The 24,297-nt window shown below is 36.6% G+C and overlaps 1 protein-coding gene across 1 annotated transcript in view; it reads right to left on the bottom strand.

Moving 5' to 3' along the window:
• myo10l3 (myosin X, like 3) overlaps positions 1-18,423 on the bottom strand; it is an 88,653-nt gene extending 70,230 nt beyond the window's left edge. Inside the window, exon 1 of the mRNA XM_051119281.1 lies at positions 18,132-18,423. Coding sequence (XP_050975238.1) covers positions 18,132-18,152 — 21 coding nt within the window. The 5' untranslated portion in view covers positions 18,153-18,423. The remainder of the gene's footprint in view (positions 1-18,131) is intronic.
• Positions 18,424-24,297: the final 5,874 nt, after the last annotated feature.

The raw sequence follows: 24,297 nt of genomic DNA, 5'->3' as shown, positions 1-24,297 counted from the left end.
TGTTTGTTTTGATTTTTGGAGTAAATAGGAACACAAAAAAAATCTATTATTGTAGTCTCCTGTTCACGATTATAGAAGTTTACCACTGACTCATCTCTTTTCCGTATGCACTACACGGCATCACGTCCTGTACCAACAGGATCTTTTTCAGGTTTCAAAAAAAAGCCTCAAAGCGTTGCTAAATGTAGCACTAATGCTTGGGGGCTATGGGACTTACTTAAAAGGGCTTGAAGAAAAGAAGAGGTGGGGAGGTTAAAACTGTATGCTAATGTGTTTCCCATTGTTTGAGGAGCAGAGGAAAAAAGCTAACATTCAAATTCAGTTAATGCATGCCATAGGTGTTCACTCTCCAAACACAAGCAGCTCCAGTCAACAAAATATCTTTGCTTACAGGAACACAATTAAACCAGCTAAAGGGCATAATTTTATTGAGCTGAAATCATGGATCAGACGAGAGAGATCAGCCAGGTCTGTGACTGGCACGAGAGGAAAATTACTTAAGCACAGGGTCGGAAAAGCTGTTTCACGTGACCTGAACGAAGTGAATTACATCCGAAGCAGGGTCTACGGATTTAAGAAGATCAGATGCCATTGTTACATAATTCTCATTTACAGCATTCGCACTTTATGGCACATGGTGGCATTGAATTACTTGTGTTTAATCTCATAGATTAAAGGAAGTAAACATAAGAGCCTCTGCAACAGTTGATTGACTGCATTAAAAGTGGTGGGATTATTCACCTTCTTTGTGATTAATGATATGAATAATGCAGTTGAGGTCAAAAGTTTACATACACCTTGCAGAATCACACAAAAATATATAAATTAAAAATGCAAAATGTGAATTATTTTATAAAAATAAGAGTGATCATGCAAAATATATGTTGTTTTTATTTAGTACTGACCTGAAAAAGATATTTCACATAAAAAACGTTTACACATAGTCCACAAGAGAATAATAGTTTAATTTATAAAAATAACCAAGTTTACATACACTTGATTCTTAATACTGTGTTGTTACCTGAATGGTCCACAGCTGTTTTTTTTTTTTTGTTTGTTTGTTTTGTTTTTTTTAGTGATAGTTGTTCATGAGCCCCTTGTTTGTCATGAACAGTTCAACTGCCCGCTGTTCTTCAGAGAAATCTTTCAGGCCCCACAAATTCTTTGGTTTTTCAGCATATTTGTGTATTTGAACCCTCTCCAACAATGACTGTACGATTTTGAGATCCATCTTTTCACACTGAGGACAACTGAGGGACTCATATGCAACTATTACAGAAGGTTCAAATGCTCACTGATGCTCCAGAAGGAAACACGATGCATTAAGATCCAGGGGTGAAAACTTTTGAACGGAATGAGAATGCGTACACTTTTCTTACTTTGCCTAACATAATTTTTTTCCATTTAGTACTACCTTTCAGAAGCTACAAAAGATACTTACATGTTTCCCAGAAACAAAATAAGTTAAATTTACCTTGATCTTCTAATTCAAAAAGTGCATTGTTTTGTTTTCTTCTGAAGCATAAGTGAGCGTTTGAACTGTAATAGTTGCATATGAGTCCCTCAGTTGTTCTTAGTTTGAGAAGACAGTTCTCAAAATCATACAGTCATTGTTGGAAAAATGCTGGAAAACCAAAGAATCTGTAGGATTTTTTTGTAGGACCTGAATGATTTTTCTGAAGAACAACGGGAAGTTTAACTGTTCAGGACAAACAAGGGACTCATGAACAACTATCACTAAACATTCAGGTGAAAAAATAGAGAATTAAGAATCTTTGTAATGTATGTAAACGTATGGAACATTTTTATAAATTCAGCTATTATTGCGGACTATATGTAAACGTCTTTTATGTGAAATATCTTATTCAGATCTCTACTAAATAAAAAATAACATGTATTTTGTATGATCCCTCTGATTTGGGTAAAATAAAACATTTTGCAGAATCTGCAAGGTGCATGTAAACTTTTGACCTCAACTTTAAAAGATATGGAAGTGAGTTAGACCATTAGTGCATGCAACCAACTCAAAAACAACCATAAAAAATATGTCAGTTGCAAATCAAGGTAAATCACAAAATCTTCCATAATGGATAATAATCCAGCGGTATGTACCACTAATAAATTTACAGTGGCATGGGCAGGACTAACGTCTTAACCTTCTCATGATGCAGATAACTGTGGTTTGGACTGCTAAAATCTATCATTATGTGGTCGTAGAATAAGGATTCCAGTATAATCATGATGTTTCCCTAAGGAATGCTCAATAACTAATATTCCGCATTATGAAAAAAACCTGACAAAAATTAAACATGACCATGTAACTTCCTCAAATCGTATGGCTTGTTGAAAGATATGCATCTACTTTTCAAAGCAATAAGACTGCTGATTTTGCCTAGTGGATGATTAAACAGGTGAAAAATATTACTTATCCCCAGACATATCTAGGGAGCAGATTATCATAGAAACTCTTTGACTTGGGCTAGTAAACAACCACCCTAGCAATTGATCTTTCAAGTCTACAGAGAGAAATACAGTCAAATAACAGATGTTACCTACTCAAGGACACACAATGTCAAGTAGCACCAACACATGTGACTTCTCCCCCATGACCCCATGTAAAGGCAGAACGGACAGAGATAAATTACAGTTAAAGCATCTGGTCAAGTAAAGCCATTGTGCGCAACAAACATCTTTTTCCCATGTCATCTTTTATTTAAATCATGCTGAGACAGCAACTTCCTTGAAGTACTGTATTTCATATTTATTTTGAGAGAACTCAAAGGAGGAGAAGAACTCTGGAAGTCTTATAATATCCCCACGATAATGACAACGTTTAAGACCAGACATGTTTCCACTGGCACTGCTGCAAACCACCGTATGATGTCATCGATTATGTGGTTAACAGATTTTCCAGAAGCGAGCTCCATGATGGGTGCCTCCGAAAGGACAGCAGTGTAAACCTGCTTTGTGCACGAGGCACATTGTATAGGCAACAGATGGTCACAGAAACACAAACCTCCTCCCTCCTTCCATTCTCTCCTCCACTTCCATCATTTCATCCCCTCCTTCCCCCACCTTTCCATCACCTCGGCCGTCTCAAAGCAGAATGGTCATGCTCGGGTCCCGGAGGGCAGCCGAGCGGAAATCCCTCAACAAAGGCCAGCTGGGCAACTCCGAGGCAGGGTTTTGTCTGTCAAACCGCAGTGCACGTGCAAACAAAACAACTCTCTCATATTATATCATATTATCTGAGACATGAATTAGCTAAAAGCCAATGAATAAGTAGCAGACTAACATTCTGCTTAGCTTAACATAGCATATCTTAAAGGGATAGTTTACACAAAAATGAAAATTTTGTCATTAATTACTCACCCTCATGTCGTTCCAAACCCGTAAGAGCTTTCATTCATCTTCAGAACACAAATGAAGATATTTCTGATAAAATTTGAGAGCTTTACAGGCATAGACAGCAACATAACTACCACGTTCAAGGACCAAAAAGGTAGTAAGGACATCGATAAAATAGTCCATGTGACATCAGTGGTTCAACCGTAATGTTATGAAGCTATGAGGACACTATTTGTGCACAAAGAAAACAAAAAAGAGAGAAGAAATTGCTGAATAAAGTCGCTATTTTTGCCTTTTTTGCTGTTAATGGCTAACACAGAAGAGTAAAATAGTCCCTTGCCCTTTAAAACAGAAAACATGGTTTAAAACGCTCCATCACTCTGAACCCTCACAAAGGGCTACTATTACCTCTGTGTGTTTAACAGTGCCAAATTTGGAGGAGATTTGCTAATTAATGAGCCTGAAACATTAATGAGACTACACAGTGCAAGGTGGCGTGTCTCTTTCTCCTTGTGGCAGGAAGCCCAAGACCAAGAGTATCGAGTGATCCAATCAGCCCAACAAAAGAAAACTAATCAACGTCCACAAAATTAGATGTTATTTGGCAATTAGCTCGAAGCTAATTTATTTTTATCAGCTTGCACTATTACTTAGCCTAGGATGAACGATTATGCACGAGACATCAAAAACAGTGGGACGGGGAACTTACTAGACATCTTGTTTGAGAAGAACTCCTGTGGACTTCACAAATATCATAAAGACTCTTTCAGAAAGCAGCTGGTCACACTACATTTCAAAGACATTTCTGCACACTGTTTAGATTTCAAACAGTGACACTTGTACAGATTATCATAACAATAGTGACACCTCAGGCTCTCCTTCAGTGCAGCTGTGCAGATGTGAAGAGCTCTTCACATTACTGAGGGAAGAGGAACTGTCTGAGGAAACTCTGTAGTGCACAGTAACAAACACGCATATAGACAACTCAACAAGTTTTGGTTAAATCTGTAAATAGCATAACACTATGTTATATTTCTTGTAATTATCTTAAGACAGTAATAGAGCAAAAACCAACCATGCAAAACCTCTTTGAACTCATTCCAGCAAAAAGAAATCTCCATCATTAGGGCTTGTACTCATTCAGCTGCTCATTTATTGTGCAATATAGCAGATGACAGTTCAAAGACAGTTCACTGCTCTTTTATATTCAAAATTAGTCACTGGAAAGTTTTAAGTTAAGTTGCAGAAACGTGTCCAGGATCAAGGATTTGATCTGCGGAAGACTGATGGAAACGATGAGAAATTGGCCAAGAAATGAGAGAGATTACGGGTTGGTATCTGATTAGATGGACTGAAATTACTGCTGACCCTACACGCTCAAGTTTAAAGTCTTCCAGATCTACATATGTTATTTGAACAGTGTTGACATAGCCTGTAGGGTTGGGTTAGGACAGTTAACACTGACTAGTCGGTTACTGAGGTCAGCTAGCAGGTCATTCGATGTCAACTCACAGACATGGAATGTCCCCAGCTCAAATGTTTGATTTTGCGAATATTTTTTCTGAAGAAAGATAATCATGTGTAGTGATGAAAGCCAAAATATTAAATGTCATGGATGAATCCACTATTTAGTAGAAGGGGGTCAAAATGGCAATTTCACCTCAGATTCAGAGCCAAATTCAAGGGGTTAAAAATGACTTCAGAAAGATGACAGCATCATAATGTTCTTTTTACACAGAGATTGGTAGGTTTATTAGTAAAATCTGTTGACTTTAGCAATCTTTGTTGCTTTAGTTGCCAATCATAACCATTTAAAAATGGGGAAACAGCTCTTTTCAAGTTTTTACTCCAAAGTTTGCATGTCTATAACTCAAGAAGTATTAAGGTTATTTATTTTAATGGCCTTTTTAAAGCTCTACATGGTTTGGTTCCAGAGATATTGGAATTACATGGAATTATATGGAATTATAATTATGTTAATTATATGGCTCCAGGAGTAAATCGTTAAATTGTACACATTTTCAATGGTCAAAAACCCAATGTGGGTCACTTTGCAAAATTATGTTTCTTGTCTTTTAAGAAGGAATGTCTGAAGAAGAAATAATGTTGAAACTAGAAATGTATTTTGTTTTGTTTTGTCAAGACAACTGCATTAAACATACCTGTCTGAGTGCCATAAATATTCTTTTTCCAAAGTTTGCGTGCCTATAACTCTAGAAGTATTGCAGATATTGCAATATGATTTTAGATTCTAGTTCTTAATGATCATTAGTTTAGGAATCTTTTTAAGGCCCTACAGATTTTACTAATAAAACTACCAGTCTCTGTGTAAAAATAACATCATGATGCTGCCATCTTTCTAAGGTCATTTATACCCCCCCTGTAATTTGACTGAATTGAATTCCCCTCTAAATAGTGGATTACTCTGTAAATATTCATCAAAGATATTAGTTATTTTGGCTTTCATCACTATACATGTCTATCTTTCTTCAGAAAAAAATATTAGCAAAATCAAAAATTTAAGCTGGGGAAATTTCTGAAATTTGGTTGATTTGACACGGAATGACCCTAGTGTGTTTATTAAGATTTCTTAGCTTGCAGATTGGAAGTGATTGGAATTGGGTGAATTTACAGCTACAACCAGCTATCAAAGCACGTACTTCTGCAAAATTTCTGATAAGTGAAAAATACACAATTACGCATACGCTCCCAGCAAAAGTCAGTAAAATTTAAAATGTTTTTAAAAGATCTTTCTTATGGTCAACAAGGCTGCATTTATTTTTCAGCAGCAATTACAACTCCAGTCTTCAGTGTCACATGATCCTTCAGAAATCATTCTAATATGCAAATTTGCTGCTCAAAAAACATTTCTTATTATCATTGTTGAAAAAAGTTATGCTGATTAATACTGCAGCTGCTTTTTTCAGAATTACTTGATGAAAAGAATGTTCGAAAAACACCATTTATTTGAAATGGAAATATACTGTAACATATAAATATAATATACATATTTACAAAAATAAATAACAAATGTCTTTACTGGCTTCCTAAATATCACAAATATTCATTCAGTTAATGCAATATTCAAAAATGTAACCACCTCCTCAATAGTCCAAGAGCAAGAGCAACTGAACCACACAAAAGATTAACAAAAGCCTGGTGCAAGAGGGAAAACTGTACCGTAGGATGCTTACTGTATGTCACATGCTACCGCCAAGTGAAACCAAGACAGCTCTCCCTACCCCGTGTTAACTTCAACCTTCCCAGACCTGCATGACATCATACCAATGAGCCAATGAGAGTTTTGCCTCACCTCAAATCAGGATCCCCACCGAACTGACATTTAGCATCCTGTGGAATAAAATTCCCGATGGCAAGCTCAAACATTCTTTAACTCTAGGACGTATTTCAGGAATGATTTGCAAAAAGCGCCCTTACATCATGCTCGAGCGATACATTTACAACATTAAGAATTTAGAACATGTAAATTCACAGTTGAACTGACAGTAGAGAGAGAGTCCGAGAAGGAGAAGTGTTTTGTAAAGGATCAGATAAACAGTCATGAAGCTCCGTCACCAGGCTGACAGCAGTATGAATAAATGATGGAAGGTGCAGCTGATCAGAAATTAGCTAATGGAGAGATTGTGGCCCCAGGGGAAGGACACTTCCCAGACTTCCCCCAGACCAGACAATAGACAGAAAGAGTGCTATTAGCACTGAGAGATGGTAACACTTAATGGTATTAACCTTACAACTAAGATGTTTGACTGATTTGCATAAAGCATAGCCTGGAGTCAGTGATTAAGTGTCATGACAGGTTGTATTGTATTATAAATAAATGTAACTTGTGGATGAATACTCCTACACAGTATACAGCCTTGTGCTTACTTTTTAAGCACAAAAGCTCACGTAGCACAGGCTCTGGGATGCGCGTTCATGACGCCGAAAGGTCACGCAGAACGTAGGCGGAACCACAGACCCAGTGTTTACAAAGCAAACGCGCAAAGACTAAGAAAGTGCAAGTAAGTCAAGCGCTTTTTTACAAACAAAAAGGTACAACGATGTCGGACGATTCTGAAGTTGTAGAAGAAAATAAAATGGAGTTTTTCCCCATACTCTACCTTTTTTAGCCGGAGTACATAGACAATGAACTTAGACGTGATTTGTAGTAGTGATGGGAAGTTCGGATCGTTTTACTGACCTTTGTTTTACTTTCTCGTTTTTCGGACCTATGAGTCTCGTTCAGCAAAATGAACAAATCTTTTTTTCGAGTCCTTTCGTTCATTTTAGCAAAATATAATTAAAATGTTATGTGTTACTTCCCTAACACATCTACCGCTTACACAAACGCTGATCACACTACAAACAAGACAAAACTATAATGCTATAAGAAACAGAAAAGATTAATGTATTGTTTACCTGGGTCTTTAGTCTATGATTAGCTCACCTCACCTCATATCTGACAAGTTTTCGGGTTTGAGTCATTCGTTCGTAGCGTGAGCCAGAAAAATAATTAATTAGTTAATCTCTGGAGTCTTCGGGTTTGAGTTGTTCGTTCATCACGTGACAGCTCCATAAGATGAACGAACAACTCGAAGACCCGAAACAGGTGAACTAATTCCAGTACAGAACCTAATAGGATGTTGCACATGTGCCACTGAACGAATCACTCTCCAAAATGACTCATTCTTCCCGAGTCACATTAAAGATTCGTTCAAAATGAAATAATCGCTCAAAAACGACCCATCACTAATTCGTAGCATCGTGAACGTGCATCCCAGAGCCTGTGCTACACAGGCTTTTGTGCTTAAAAAGTATACAAATTTGTATTTTCCGAAAAAATAACCGATCATTTCACTAGATAAGACCCTTCTTCCTCAGCTGGGATCATTTAGAGCCCTTTGAAACTGCATTTAAATGACATTTTGGAAATTCAAAATCGGGCACCAATGATCCTCAAATGCTTTTCTCAAAAACCATAATTTCTTTACGACTGAAGACAGAAAGACATGAACATCTTGGATGACAAGGGGGTGATTAAGTTATTAGTAAATTGTATTAGTAAATTGAAAATTAAATTCTCCTTTAAGGTTGAATCACAGATGTCATATGAACTATTTTAATGATATTCTTACTACCTTTCTTGGCCTTCAATGTGTCAGTTGCATTGTTGTCTATCCAAGGTCAGAAAGCTCTCAGATTTCATCCAAAATATCTTAATTTGTGTTCCAAACATGAATGAACGGCCTTTTGATGGGCCTGATGGCACTGAACTGCATCTAACTTTATCTCACACACTGTACAACAGCTGTTGTTGAGGTTTAATCAAAGTCAGATTACTGCCATCTTGCACTGATTCCTTCTAATGTGGAGAACTATAAAAACAGTAAATGTTGACTAAAGTCCAAAGACTTCAACTCAGCATTAAACAGTCTCATAAACTGTATGACAGTACAATTTATTTTTGCCAGCTGGATCGCTTAGCTACTGGTGTGCTAAAGAAAAGAAAAAAACATAACATCCCTTATACATCAGCAAATAAGACACAAGTCATGCTATCCACTGAGAACATAATGAGAAGTGTATTTCTCTGGTGGAGGAGTTGGTTGGGCCTTCAAAAAAAGCCTCAAGCTAAATCTGCTTTGCCACATATCCAGTAATGCACACAGCTAGCTTGTTGATCATCTAATGATGACTGTAAGCAATTTAAACACCATTTACAGGCACAGTTAAAGTCACATAAAAATAAATTAATTACAGTTATTTCAACTTGGTAGGTTTCACAACAATACAGAGGGTCTCAATTATTCTTAAATACGGTTGCAGGATGCTTGAAATGGTTTTTATAACCTATGACTGTATTCCACAACATGTCACAGATGTCTCTCCATGATGTCTTAATCACAGGGCAAAACTCGTGCTAAAATAGGAAACTTGCCATCTGGGATGGATAAACAATTACATGTTTTTTTTTTTTTTGCTCTAGATACTCTTGGCTTCCAAGTAAGCAAGGATTATGGATATATCCTTCTATTAAATGGATATTCACCTAAAAAAAAATCTGTCATCAGTTACTTACAGACTTTTGTTCATGCTTTTGTTGTGCATGTACTCTGTGTATTCCAGTTCAAGACAGTTAGGGTAGGTTGAAAAACTCCCATCTCATTTTCTCCTCCAACTTCAAAAATCATGCTACATCACTGCAGAAGTACCGATCCAGTGTTTACAAAGTGAACATGCAAAGAAGATCAAATGCCCTTTACAAAAAAATTTAAATAGCGATGTAGGACAATTTTGAAGTTGGAGAAGAAAATGAGAATGAATTGAAGGAAAATGAGTTTTTCGACATATCCTTACTGTATTGACCTGGATTACACAGAGTACATGCAGAGCTAGACAAGATGAGCATTTGAGGTTAAAAAGTATATAAATTGTAATTTTTTTTTAATAATTTTTAAAATAACCGATCATTTTGCTAAATAAGTCCCTTCCTCCTCGGTTGGGATTGTTTAGAGCCCTTTGATGCTGCGTTTAAACTGCATTTTGGAAGTTCAAACTCACTGACACCACAAAACTCAACTATATGGAGAGAAATCCTGAACTGTTTTCCTCAAAAAACATTTCAGTCTTTTCGATTGAAGAAAAAAGACACGAACATTTTGGATAACAAGGGGGTGAGTAAATTATCTGTATATTTTAGTTTTGTAAATTTTCTCCTTTAAAGGAGAAGTCCACTTCCAGAACAAAAATTGACAGATAATGTACTCACCGCATTGTCATCCGAGATGTTCATGTCTGTCTTTCTTCAGCCGTAAAGAAATTATGTTTTTTGTGGGAAACATTTCAGGATTTTTCTCAATATAATGGACTGGTATTGTTCCCCAATTTTGAACTTCCAAAATGTAGTTTAAATGCAGCTTCAAACAATCCCAATCGAGGAAGAAGGGACTTAGTGAAATAATCGATTATTTGCATTTTAAAAATACAATGTAAACACTTTTTAATCTCAAAAGCTCATCTTGTCTCGCTCTCCCTGAACACTGTGTATTCTGGCTCAAGTCAGTTAGGGTATGTCGGGAAAACTCCAATCGTATGTTCTCCCTCAACTGCAGAAGTACTGACCCAGTCTTTGCAAAGTGGACATGCGAAGAAGATCAAACACCCTTAAAGGGGTCATTGGATGCCCATTTTCCACAAGTTGATATGATTCTTGATATGATTCAAGTTGATATGAAGTTGATATGATTCTTAATGAAAAGTCTATAATATACTTTGGTTAAAATTTCTCAGTGGTTGTGTAAAACAACACCCTTTTTACCTTGATAAACTCAGCTCTGCAAAAATCATCCTGTTCTGGTTGAGGTTGCTTTAAATGTTAATGAGCTCTGCTCGCCCCGCCCCTCTCTTCTTGTCTGTGGAGTGACGAGCCTGTTTATTTTAGCCGCATTAAGCCGCGTTTAGCCACTAAACTTGCTAACTAGCACGTTATTGGGAAAGGCAATCGCAAAGATTCATAAAAACACCCTTATACTCACTTCTGCTGTAAGTGAAGCTGGATCATGAATGATTCACGCGAACATAGACGGATATATGTAGATCGGGAGGTGCATTCCATTTACAAACAAATGTAATCCACTGCATCTTCAGCAGCTCAGATGTCAGGAGTAAATGACAACCACTGTGTTCATTATTACATCCAGCAGCACAACACCTCAATCGCTCAATAGGAGATATTCGTGTCTAACTTATATCCCTGCTCCAGCAGCGAAACAATGTCAATCATCTATAATGGGAGTGCTCATTAATGTTCAAACAACATGTAAAAGTGAACTTTGCATCCGATGACCCCTTTAACAAAAAAGGTAAAACAGCGATATAAGACAATTTTGAAGTTGAGAGAGAACATCATGAGATGAGAATTTTTTGACATACCCTAACTGTCATGAACCGGAAAAAAAACAGTTCAGGCAAAGTAATACAAGACGAGCATTTGACATTAAAAAGTATATAAATTGTATTATTTTTATGAAAATAACCGATCATTTTTGTCCTCAACTGGGATCGTTTACAACCGCATTTGGGATTGATTGAAGCCACATTTAAAACGCATTTTAGAAGTTCAAACTTGGGGCACCATAGAAGTCAACTATACAGAGAACATTCCTGAAATGTTTTCCTCAAAAAACATAATTTCTTTATGACTGAAGAAAGAAGACATGAACACCTTGGATGACAAGGGGTGAGTAGATTATCTGTCAATTTCTGTTCTGGAAGTGGACTACTCCTTTAACACAACCACTTTATATAATTTTTGTATGTAAACACTGATCAATGCACATACATAGAGCGCATCAAATATGGCCAACAGAAGCTCAAAAGTGCTTACTTGATGCATGAGAACCAATGACATTTGTTTTGGAATAGTGTGTATGCACTACATACACATTTAATGACAATTCCTATATACACCGGCAACATTCATTTTTCATAACCAGTTTAAACATATCAGTTATGGAGCTGAGGAGTCCAAGTCAAGTCACAGGTGGTGTGCTAGCATTAACATAGAGTAATATTCCAGCTATTATGAAACAAATCATTGTGAGGTCATAGCAGGTTTGACATTAAACAAGCTTAAATTGAAGGATGATATTACATGTCAGATGGGCAGCTGCCTAATCTCTTTACAGATAAATCCCAAAAACATTTAGAAAATATTTATTTAAAAAAATTATTAGTAAACACTGTAAAATATTAAATAAAATATATAAATAAAAATGTTAAATAAATGTCCTGCACAATTCACCAGCAGCTCTTCTGTTTTTTTTGGTAACCTGTGTGTATAGGCCTCAGTGAAAACGAGGCCTCACACGGCCCCCTGTGAATCTTTCTGGGGTCTAGTCAGGGCACCATCTCTTGTGAACAGATTACAGCACAGGAACTGATTGTGTTAATCAGAGCCTCTAAAGCCTGTCTGCTACACCCGTCTGCTCTCAGTGCCCCGAGCTACAGCCGCTGACAGGGGCACATAAATAATGCTGCACCGTCACCAGAAGGACAGGAAGGATGGGATGGTACAGCTGTTATGAAAAGGTGGGTCTACCTGACTAATTTATTGGCCCCGAGTGGGTGATAATTGTACAGATGCTCTCCTATGCCAAAACATTCTAACACTCGTTAATCTTTTTGACTGGAAAACTGCTTTTCAAGTCACTGAGCTTCCTCTATAAGAGTTTTAACAGATCATGAACTCTTACAGGTCTAAACAAATGACAGTCTACAATCAGATGACTAAAATAAAATTAACCCTGTATGATCTCATTCTGTGATTACAGAAAAGATGAAAAACACAAACACTATCCACTAAATTTCTCTCAACCAGACAACCTTCAATAGTCTTTGAGCTGCCTGAATGGTATATTGGCACAAACTGGTAACTCCTTCCACATAATTTGCCCCTTAGGCAAAACAAAAGCCTTTTCAATAAGCTCAATTTGGTGTTGATGGCGAGGATCCACGGCCGCTGTACCTCAGCAGGGGGTAGGAACGGCGGCAGATGGAGATACAACTGACTGCAGAGGTACAGTATTAAGAAATGAAGGGGGAAGGGGTGCAGCGCACACACGGGCCTCAAAGGAGACGATGGAGGAAGCTATTTACATGCACCGCACCCTTTAAAAGACACTGCAAAGTGCAGCTTAAGAGAATCAGTCCCGCACACAGCCATAGCTTTAATAGCGTAGCTAAAAAAGCAAAATTTAGGTAAAAAATGAGTCCAAAAAGTGTTCATAGAAAAATACATAGATGAAAATAGTGATTAAAATGTACAAAACAATGAATTATCTTTAATGGGTCTAACATGAATCTATTACATATAAGTCTAGAGCCTGAATGCCGTAAAAAAAAAAACAATGCTAATTGTATTCAGTGGCTCAAAATGTCTGCCATGTCTTAAACAAATAGCAAACCAAAAGGGATGTGTTCTTACTGAGTCATGCTTAAGACTTTTTGAGTCATGGACGTTGTGGTTTACCCTACGTTTCCAGAAGGGCACCAAAACCACTATCGTGATGTGAACATCTGAGAGTCTTTTTCTACTAGTTTTCTGCTAAAAAAACAAGAATGGCATTAGCAAAGTCGGACAGCGAAGCTACTTAAAGAGATAGTTACTCACCCTCAAGCTATCCAAGGTGTATATGACTTTCTTCTTTCATATAAATAAGAAAATGTTCTTGCTCTTCCAAGTTTTATAATAGCAGTAAATGGGTGTTGAGATTTTGAAGCCTAATAAACTGCATCCATCCATCATAAAAATTACTCCACATGGCTCCGGGGGCTTAATAAAGGCGTTCTGAAGCGAAGCGATGCATTTGTATAAGAAAAATATCTATATTTAAAACTTTATAAACCATCATCTCTAGCTTTTGTGGATGAAGTAGGACGTAGGTCAAAACACTAGGTAGCAAAACAAAACACTGTTCACAAATTGGAAGGACAAAACAAGGATGTTGGAGGATTCCTTTGCTGTAAACAAAACTTGATTGTCATGAGACTAGCATATTCTCACCGGAGCTTACACTATGTCTATATTCTACGTTATCCGCTGGAACGCCACTCTCTTATGAATGCATGTATGACAATTAATGGAAGTTAGAGATTATGATTTAGAAAGTTTTAAATATGGCTATTTTTCTTACACAAATGCATCAATACACTTCAGTAGTCCTTTATTAACCTCACAGAACCATCTGGAGTACTTATTATGATGGATGGATGCACTTTATTGGACTTCAAAATCTCAACAGCCATTCACTGCCATTATAAAGCTTGGAAGAGGCAGGACATTTTTAAATATAACTCCGATTGTATTCATCTGAAAGAAGAAAATCATATACACCTAGGATGGCTTGTGGGTGAGTGAATAATGAGGTCATTTTCATTTTTGGGTGAACATTTGGGTGTTTAAATTCTATAATGAACAAGAAATTAAACAACAGATTGGCCACACAAGATCCATTAAGCCCACAAAGTGAACAAAGAGTTGGATTGGGGTGAATCCATCTGGGTTCGAGTCCAGATGCACACTACAACCTAATAACTATGTAAAAAAAAAAAAAAACTGGTCACAAAGAATAAATCCTGTCAGCAACACAAAAACTGTGTATGACAGACAAGCTTTAACAAATAAGTCAGTACCGAGAATAAGCAAGTCTTGTTACTGTCCAGGCTACAGTGAAAGGGATTAATATGACCTTGTGGGATTGCTGCTGCACTCATGTAGCCCCACTCCTGCTCAAGACTGGATCAACTAGCAATCCGGTTTGAACTGATATAACTCCTGCACGTGTGAGAGGACAATCCATAATTCTTCACACTGATCGGCAGCATGACGAAAGCACTTACTGAGCACTTACAGACAATCCTGTGACTGATTAGTCATAATAAGAGATTACAACAACACAACTGGGTGCCTGGACCAGCCTTATTATTGAGAATAAACATGCAAATGCCAAAAACATTCCCCATGTAAGGTCAGACAAACAAAACAGGTGTGGCAGGGAACAGGAACACAAAAATCTATTTTATTGTTTTGTTCTTCCTGTCTAGTAAACCCAACAGAGCAAAGAGGAAAAGCTACGATTTCAGCTGCCATCAACATCTCAGCACCATAAGAGGTTGCCTGAGGAAGTCACAGTGAAAAGAATAGTGTGAAACCCAAACCAGAGGAACTTCAAATCTAAGAGCTTTGGGGCGACCAAGAGGCATGGCTTGGAATCTCGGGTCAGGGTTAAACAGACCGAGATCCTCCGGACAGGAATGTATCTGGAAAAGGAATCCGGTGTTGGATGTGAGACACTCTTTTGAGAGACACTTTAAAAGTAGGAATTCCTTTTTTAAAGCAGGTCAGCTGTTGTTCCAGGCGACATGATCACTACATCGATCCTTTTTTTAGGTTGCTCCACTGAAGTGGACTTTGTAGGAATTTTTAACATGTAGCTGACACTGGACTGAGCCGGAAATGTATTTGTGGTTCTGTTAATGAATGGACGCATGTGCTGTTTGAACCGCATACCTCAGGTCTGTATGCGAGCGAGAAACATAAACATTCCTGCATGCTATGGATAGGCACGAGTGCCAGAGTAAATTACTATGCACCATAATTGTGTGTCTTCACACAACTTCAAAACAATTTCATTTATATACCATATAGCGTGTCAAAAAAGGGGCCTCATTTTTATTTTGTTGAGTCACAGCATCATTTCCAGCTGTATCAGGGGTGTAAACATTTGAACAGAATGAAGATGTGTGTTTTCTTTTTTTTTTTCATTTACTACTGCCCTTCCGAAGCTACAGAAGATGTTTACATGTTTCCCAGAAGACAAAATAAGTTCAATTTACCCTGATCTTGAAATTCCAAAAGTTTTCACCCCCCAGCTCTTAATGCATCGTGTTTCCTTCTGAACAATCAGTGAGCGTTTTAACCTTCTGTAATAGTTGCATATGAGTCCCTCAGTTATCCTGGAAAGGGTTCAAATACGCAAAAATGAAGCATTTGTGAGACCTGAAGGATTTTTCTGAAGAACAGCGGGTAGTTTAATTGCTCAGGACAAACAAGGGACTCATGAACAACTCAGGTAACAACACAGTATTAAGAATCATATTAATAACTTTTGAACAGGGTCATTTTTATAAACTCAGCTATTATTTTCTCTTGTGTAAATGTCTTTTATGTGAAATACCTTATTCAGGTCAGTAATAAATAATAAAAACAACATGCATTTTGTATGATCCCTCTTATTTTGGTAAAATAATTAACATTTTGCAGATTCTGCAAGGTGTATGTAAACTTTTGACCTCAACTGTATGGCTTCACTATGGCCAAAAATGATCCAATAGTAGCAATATGTAAAATTTGTTCAGCTGAAATATCCATAAGCAGCTCATTGCTGAAGAATGACTAGTTCTAGTTACTACAACTGATTTAATAAATGTGAACACAACACTCTGAACATTACACCGAGTACCACATTTTATTACACTTTTAATTGCTTTCAAAATTTATGTTTCTAAACACCCTATATACTGTTCTATGGGAACACAGGGTTAAAGCCCTGATGAGGCTATCACAGACAGGAGTGCTGATGGAACGGGAAGCCCAGGTTTCATAAATCTCTCAATGGGTGGATGAACCCACTAGTCTGTCTGGGAACCACCAAACTTACTCATTAGGATCAATAGGACAGGTAAGCTCCACCAAGATGATCTAAATGACACACTCTGAGTATTCAATACTTTAGTGACTCAGCAGCTGGCAGAGGAAGGATGAGGGCTTGTCTCAGGGAGAACACCGCCTAGAAGGGAAACTAGGGATTTGGCAATATCATTACGCCTTGTCCTGAGTGTGGATTCAGATGGGAAGGAAAGCAACACTTTGACATATCAGTGAAACATAACAGTGGGAATGTTAGTCTAACCATGAATTACAAATCACACAAGCAAAGTGAAGAATCTTAAGGTCAAAGCGCAGAAAAATCCATCCTCCTGATTATCTGACACATTGTTTTCATAATTCCAAACCATGCTTTTAACTCACGCCTCAATAATTCTGATTTACATCTGAAATGCTTTCAATGTTTCAGATTAATTAAAGCCACACTGGCCGCTGCATGGGCCAATGAATGGGAACTTCCTCCTGACAGCGGCCCAAGTCTATAAATAATCATGGAATGTTTGCGTTGCTTCTTCTAAGCCTCATCATTCCGGCTGGATCCATGCATGTGAGTCCAAGCTTTTAATCTTATATGTGTCTCAGACCCTTTCTGTCCTCCATCCACCCCAGACAGATGTTTAATTACTCATCCCATTTAGGCTTTCTGTTTTCCTGCTATGAAAGCCTGACTTTATATGTGACTTCATACCTCACAATACAACATACAGAGTATGCGACTCTGTATGATAAAGCAGACTTTTTAAAATTAGACTCTTTAAAACCTTTAGATTACACATGCAGTGCACTACTACTATATGCTATGGGATTTTTACATGTATTTCTTTTGTTCACCACACTGAACTCCATATGTCTTCTTTGGTGGTCTAAAATATTGGAAGGGGGTTTATAAGGCTATCCAAATTCTATACAGTAGTATCTAGTTAATAATGCCGCAGTGGGTCAGTGCGTTGTGTGTGAGGTCTGAGCTTTCATTGCCAGCAGGTTTGTTTTCATGCTGACACAGAGACTGAAGAGCAAAGCAGACATGAGGTATGAAACATCCTGGGGGTCTTTCATGAGGCATGTATGATCATTTTACTCTGGATCAAGATGGTTTTTTGTTCACCGCTTTTCTGCAAGCCCTAGTGATCTTCAAAGGCAGTGATCTGGTGTTAAATAACCTTTGAACTGGTAATGAATGTGATAGGGACTCCCCATTTTTTTCACCTGAGGTGACAGAGGGTCTTAACAGATTCAACACCTAATAATAAACCACAACAAGCACTGTTTGCACTTTACAGACCATGTTTTTATAGTTAACTAGACCTGATTCAGCAAAAAAAAAAAGTGTACAACAATGGACACATTTATAAATAAATTTAAAAAAAAAAAAAAAATATATATATATATATATATATATATATATAACAGGTTTAAATATTTAGCTCAAGACGGTATAATACGACAAAGTGATACAAACTTGAAGTAACCTCAGCAACATCCTTTTAAAGGCAGCACTATTACAAAGGAAACAGGGAGAGATGGTTCCAGTTAAGTGTTCAAGTTTTCCACCTACCTCAACAAAAAAGGTATCCATCTGTATTAAGGTCCTGTCCGGTGTTTGGTGCTGAGGGTACCACTGACTCCGTACGCTGCGTTGATGCTCTTCATTCAGGCTCTTAACATACAGCTGAAGTTCCCATCGCACCGTCCGGACAGTAATTCCTCTGAATAAGCTTAAAGTTTTCTTCAAACACTCTAGACAAACTGATTCGGAAACCGTTATAAAGAATGGATGTTTATTTGAAGTGTATTTGAAGAAGCTCGTGTTTATCCCAGCGGCGGACCGGCTCGTCTGGCGCGGCGTGCGCTTGTGTATCTTTGTGTGGAGAAAACACAGGGGCCACCGGCTCATTTGGGTATGACTGCTGGGAGGTGGGGCTTGGTTACAACACTCCGCCCATTAGACACACCCGTGTGAGAGCGCTAGAGCTGCATAAACATATAAAATGAAGTGGTCTGGCTCCAAGCTCTTTTTTTTCTTTAGTCAATACTGTAATGTTTTGTATAGCCTAAATGTAAAAGCAAAACGGCGATTAGAGCTACGAAAATTAACCATGGTTTTACTATAAATTAAACATGGCTACTAGGCTATAGTTAAACCATGGTATCCACAAATTAACCATGGTTTTGTTACACTAACCAGTTTAATCATGGTATTTGTAGTAAAACTGTGGTTATAAAAATGAAATCACCAAAAAAAAAAAAAAACACCAAAAAAACATGGTTACTACAATTTTACTACAATAAAATCATTTCATAAGGGTTGGTATTATACACTATATGCTGTATTTTATTCTATTTTAATACACTTTAAAATATAATTTATTTCTGTGATGCAAAGCTGAATTTTCATCAGCGATTACTCCAGTCTTCAGTGTCACATGATCCTTCAGAAATCATTCTAGTATGTTAATTTATTATCAATGTTGGAAACAATTGTGCAGCTTAATATTGTTTTGGATACTTTGATACTTTTTTCAGGGTTCTTTGATGAATAAAAAGTTAAAAAGAACAGCATTTATTTAAAATAGAAAATTTTAACAATATAAGTCTTTACTCTGACTTTTTATCCTTTTATCACATCACTGATGAATAAAAGTATTAATTTCTTTCAAACAAAAAAAGAATGAAAAAATGTATTGACCCCAAACTTTGAACGGTAGTGTATATTGTTACAAAAGATCTTTATTTAAAAAAATCCTGTTTCTTTTTAATGCTTTATTCATCAAAGAAAAAATCCTAAAAAAATTCACAGGTTCCACATACACACACATATATATATATATATATATATATATATATATATATATATAAAATCAGTATATTAGAATGATTTCTGAAGAATCGTGTGATACTGAAGAGTAATGATGCTGAAAATTCAGCTTTGGATCACAGGAATAAATTCTATTTTAAAGTATACTAAAAATGAAAACCACTATTTTAAATTGGAAAAATATTTCACAATTTTACTGTTTTTTCTGTATTTTTAATCACATAAACACAGATTTGATTAGCAGAAAACACTTCTTTAAAAAACATTAAAAATTTTACTGATCCCAAACTTCTGAACGGCAGTGTATATTGATTTAAAAATGATGTGGTTTTTCCACCTTTATTGTTTTATTGTGATACTCTAGTAGCTTTTTACGTTCTATTTGTATATTTTTTTAACGTTTCTCCAGTTATCATGTTATTATGCATATATTCATTATAAAAAATGCATATCAAGATTAGTATTGAAGTTGTAAATGAAATTAATGCAGTTAATGCACGTGTGTGTATATGTGTGTGTGTGGTGTTGTTGCTGCTTTTGCTGTCTTCAGATATTCACCTCATTGTGAAGCCTGGACAAAAATATATATAAATTTGTGTTTTACATTTTAAGGCAGAATAGAGATTTTGCTATTGTTGTCTCCGAAATCGCTCAGGCTTATTTAGACTTATTATAATTATATGTAAATACTTTTGTGGTGAAACTTAAACTTTGTTTTAAGAGGCCAATTACTCATGACACAATGAATTTTGGGTTTTCTGGGCATTCCAACAGTCAGAGAGAAAAAAGTAGATGTCCAGGGAATTCTATTTTGGGAAAAATCTGGAATGGCTTTGACCCACTTAGTGCCTGGATTACCACAGTCCTTTTAGGAAAGTCACCCAAATTTAAGCTTCCTACAAATTTAAAGTTCCAACATATCAGTCATCATTTTAAAACATTTAAATATAATTATTAAGATATGCTAATCTATAAAATATGCATACAGGTATTTATGTGTATGAAAATATCAAATCAATGTTTGCGAATGGTTTTGAATGATATGTTAGAATGAACACAGTCAGAATCCACACCCTGACATTCTGTCGGTATCAATAATGAGAGCCACTATCTCAGCTTGTTTGACCCTTACAATAGGGTTAATTATATTCAAGTGAGCTCCTATAAATCTCTATTAGGAGCTCCTCTCAAGTCACAGACTGAGGGAGGTCTGTCTGTATGAATGTGTTACAGCTGCTCTTGCTGTAGGCACTGTGCTATGTGACCTCTCTCATTTAGGTTAGCTTTCTATCAGCCGGGGCTGCAAGGACAGAGAAAGGCCAGAGCAATATTAAGCTAGGTTTAGACAATGATAAACTGAACACATGGTGTATGAAAAATAATCTTGCATGTAACTAGTTTCGCTGTGCTTTTTGCTCTGGGAGTTTGGGATATGGAATGAAGGCTTAAAATGACTCGGTTGCCAAAATAAGTCTGAACTCAAAAGTACTTTGAAAGGCCCAAATTTAACTGCAGCTCTCCTTGAAAATGTATGTCCTATAAACTTTGTAAGATATAAAATTAGATTTGGTTAGACAAGAATCAATAGAAATGAAGTCAAGTGGTTCTTCTAGAGATAAAATAATGTCATCTCCTAAACTCCAGTCTATCTGTTCCATTGCTTTATATTCAAAGTGCTCTCATAAAAGCACTCCATAGGACTATGGAGGACATTAATCTTTGGTTGAGGGGCCTGCGAAAGATGCCGAAGCCTAAAAGATGGTTTAAGTGGCATTGCTCAGATTCAGTCATGAGTTTTAAAGTGAATACAGTTTATATACCAGGCTTAAAAAGATGTAAACACCTGTGACAACCTTCATCTTTATATACTTTATATACTGAAAATTGTAAAATATTTAACAAATGTTTCTTGTTCCAAAACTTGCCAGACAGGATGTAGTTACTGCTTCTATTCAAGGTCAATATAGAATATTTAGCACCGTCTGTGATGACAGACCTCCCTGCATAAGCAAAACCATAGATGCTTTACGATCATAAGAGCTGAAAGAGCCTGACTAGTAAATTATGTATTTTTAATTAAATTATAAAAGGAATAGCTCCCCAAAAATGAAAACTTCCAAGGCCATCCAAGATGTAGATGAGTTTGTTTTTCATTGGAACAGATTTGGAGAACTTTAGCATTGAATTATGTTCACTAATGCAACTTCTGCAGTGAATGGGTGCCGTCAAAATGAGAGTCCAAACATCTGATAAAAGCACAATAATTCACAAGTAAACAACATGACTCAAGTCTATTAATTAACAACTTGATTAATAACAAACTGCATGTTTGTAAGGACAACAGGGAATGGGCTTTTTCCACTGGAAGAAGCGTTATTTTAGACTACAGACTTTTTTGGTCGGTTTAAAGTTAAAACGCCTTAATAATGGATTTGTTTATTACAAACATGCAGCTTTTTACTTTAAAAGATGTTAACTGATGGACTGGGTTCATGTTGTGGATTATTGTGATGTTTTTATCGGCTGTTTGGACTTTGACGGCACCCATTCACTGAAGAGGATGCATTGGTGAGCAATTGATGTAATGCTACATTTCTCCAAATCTGTTCTGGTGAAGAAACAAACTCATATTTTGTACATTTACGTTTTCATTTTTGGTTGAATTACTCTTTTAAGAAGAAATCAGCCACTGTCATGTGTAAGCTGTTTTTGACCTGTCCTGACCTGTTTTTCATTGCATTTTCTTGTATTTCTAAGTCAGGTTTAACCTAATGGGTTCTTATGCTTTAATCCTGTAATAGACGGCCCAGTCATACTCATTACTTGAGAATGCAATGAAGCTTATCTAGATTTATATCTGCCTTTGTTCAGACAATCAGACTTTATTATGCAGATTGTAGATCTGATGCTATAAACAGCCTTCGACTTTGTGTTTGCTTTAGACTGAGGCATGTGGCTGGTATGAGAAAGGCATCAGGTGCCGGTGACAGATCCCAGCAGAAGGAGATGTGCTAAATGACAATTTCATGCTAAGTTGCTGATCGAGGCGATTCTGTTATATTGCTTTATGCTAATTTACCCTTGAAAGTAATTTATAACAAGTGCTGTTTCTAAATTTAGTATTTCACAAATGAATCTGAATGATCAGTTTCAGCTCAAGTGGGTTATTATTACACAGTCAGTATTCAAGGATGCTGTACATTGTCTGCTTGTATGGATGAGTGTTGTGTTAAAGTGGTGCACCAACCCCCAATCCATTTCAGCAAACACAAAAGAAAGTATATTTGTAATTAGTCTCACACCATTTCAAGTAATCTAACCTGGTTCAGCTGTGTGGTGTGCTTGCTGAGAAGCATTATAAAAATTTCAGGTCACCAAATAGATGAAGTCTTGTGCAATACCTGAGGTCAGACAAAGAGCTCAGACAAAGGAAGGCAGTGGGGTGGCTGCCACTGGCTAATCAGAGCGGCCCATGAGGAAATGGGGGAGGGGAACAGACTGAGACAACCTGCCAGTGTTTCTGTAGCCCCCATACCCCTCTGGAGAATATCTTCATTAACCAGCACCACCTCTATGTGATACATATAGTCATTTTATCATTTCAGATTCAGCTTTCAGAAGAGTGTGTTTAAGTGAGAGTGTATCAATAGAGAGTGTGATTTCAACACTTTTTTGCATCATGCATGTTGTGTTGTATATATTGTGTATATACCTAAGTGAACAACAGCCTTTAAAATTACGTAAAATTCATATATAATAGCAATGAGGCTATAACAATTAGTTCAAATAAAGAATCCAAAGCATGTATTCATATGGTTTTATAAAACAAAACTGTTAAAATACATAATGTGTTATAGACAATAGAGATTACGCACTATAACAAATGACTACAGAGGGCGCCAATGGCCTGATGATTGTTTTTACACTTTACAGCATGGTCTAATCCTTGTTTAATATTGACTGAACAACATTTAATTCAAATGTTCAGTTAATCCTTAAAGAAGAAGTCCACTTTTAGAACAACAATTTACAAATAATTTACTCACCCCCTCATCCAAGATGCTCATGTCTTTCTGTCTTCAGTCGTAAAGAAATTATGTTTTTTGAGGAAAACATTTCAGGATTTTTCTTTATATAATGGACTTGATTGGTGCCCCGATTTTGAACTTCCAAAATGTAGTTTAAATGCAGCTTCAAAGGGCTCTAAATAATCCCAGCCGAGGAAGAAGTGTCTTTAGTTCACCTGTTTCGAGTCTTCGGGTTTTTCGAGTCGTTGGTTCATCTTATGGGGCTGTCACGTGATGAATGAACGACTCAAACCCAAAAACTTGTCAGATAAGAAATGACGTGAGCTAATTATAGACTAAAGACCCAGGTAAACAATGAATTATTCTTTTCTGTTTCTTATAGCATTGTAGTTTTGTCTTGTTTGTAGTGTAAAAAGGCTGATCGTTACGATAGATAAGACCCTTCTTCCTCAGCTAGGATCGTTTAGAGCTCTTTGAAGCTGCATTTAAACTACATTTTGTTCAAAATCAGGACACCAATCAAGTCCATTATATGAAGCAAAATCCTGAAATTTTCCTCAAAAAACATAATTTCTTTAGGACCGAAGACAGAAAGACATGAATATCTTGGATGACAAGGGGGTGAGTAAATTATCTGTGAATCGTTGTTCTGGAAGTGGACTTTTTTTTTTTTTTTTTTTTTTTTACTGCTGATATGCTACAGCCACTGTAATTTCTTGAATATGTACGTTAGACATCAAAATGAGTAAACTCAGAGCAAGGGTTTAAACTTTTATTTTGAAATCCTGATGAACAGTTAATAAAATCTAGAGAAGATATTGATGCATTCTCTTGTGTTTGCGTAGGTTTATAATTGATTTACCTTACAAATCTGATGA

The sequence above is a fragment of the Labeo rohita genome, chromosome 9 (assembly GCF_022985175.1).
Source record: "Labeo rohita strain BAU-BD-2019 chromosome 9, IGBB_LRoh.1.0, whole genome shotgun sequence".
Taxonomy (NCBI): Eukaryota; Metazoa; Chordata; class Actinopteri; order Cypriniformes; family Cyprinidae; genus Labeo; species Labeo rohita.
Note: the sequence above shows the minus strand (reverse complement) of the source record. Positions and strands in the feature narration are given on the sequence as shown.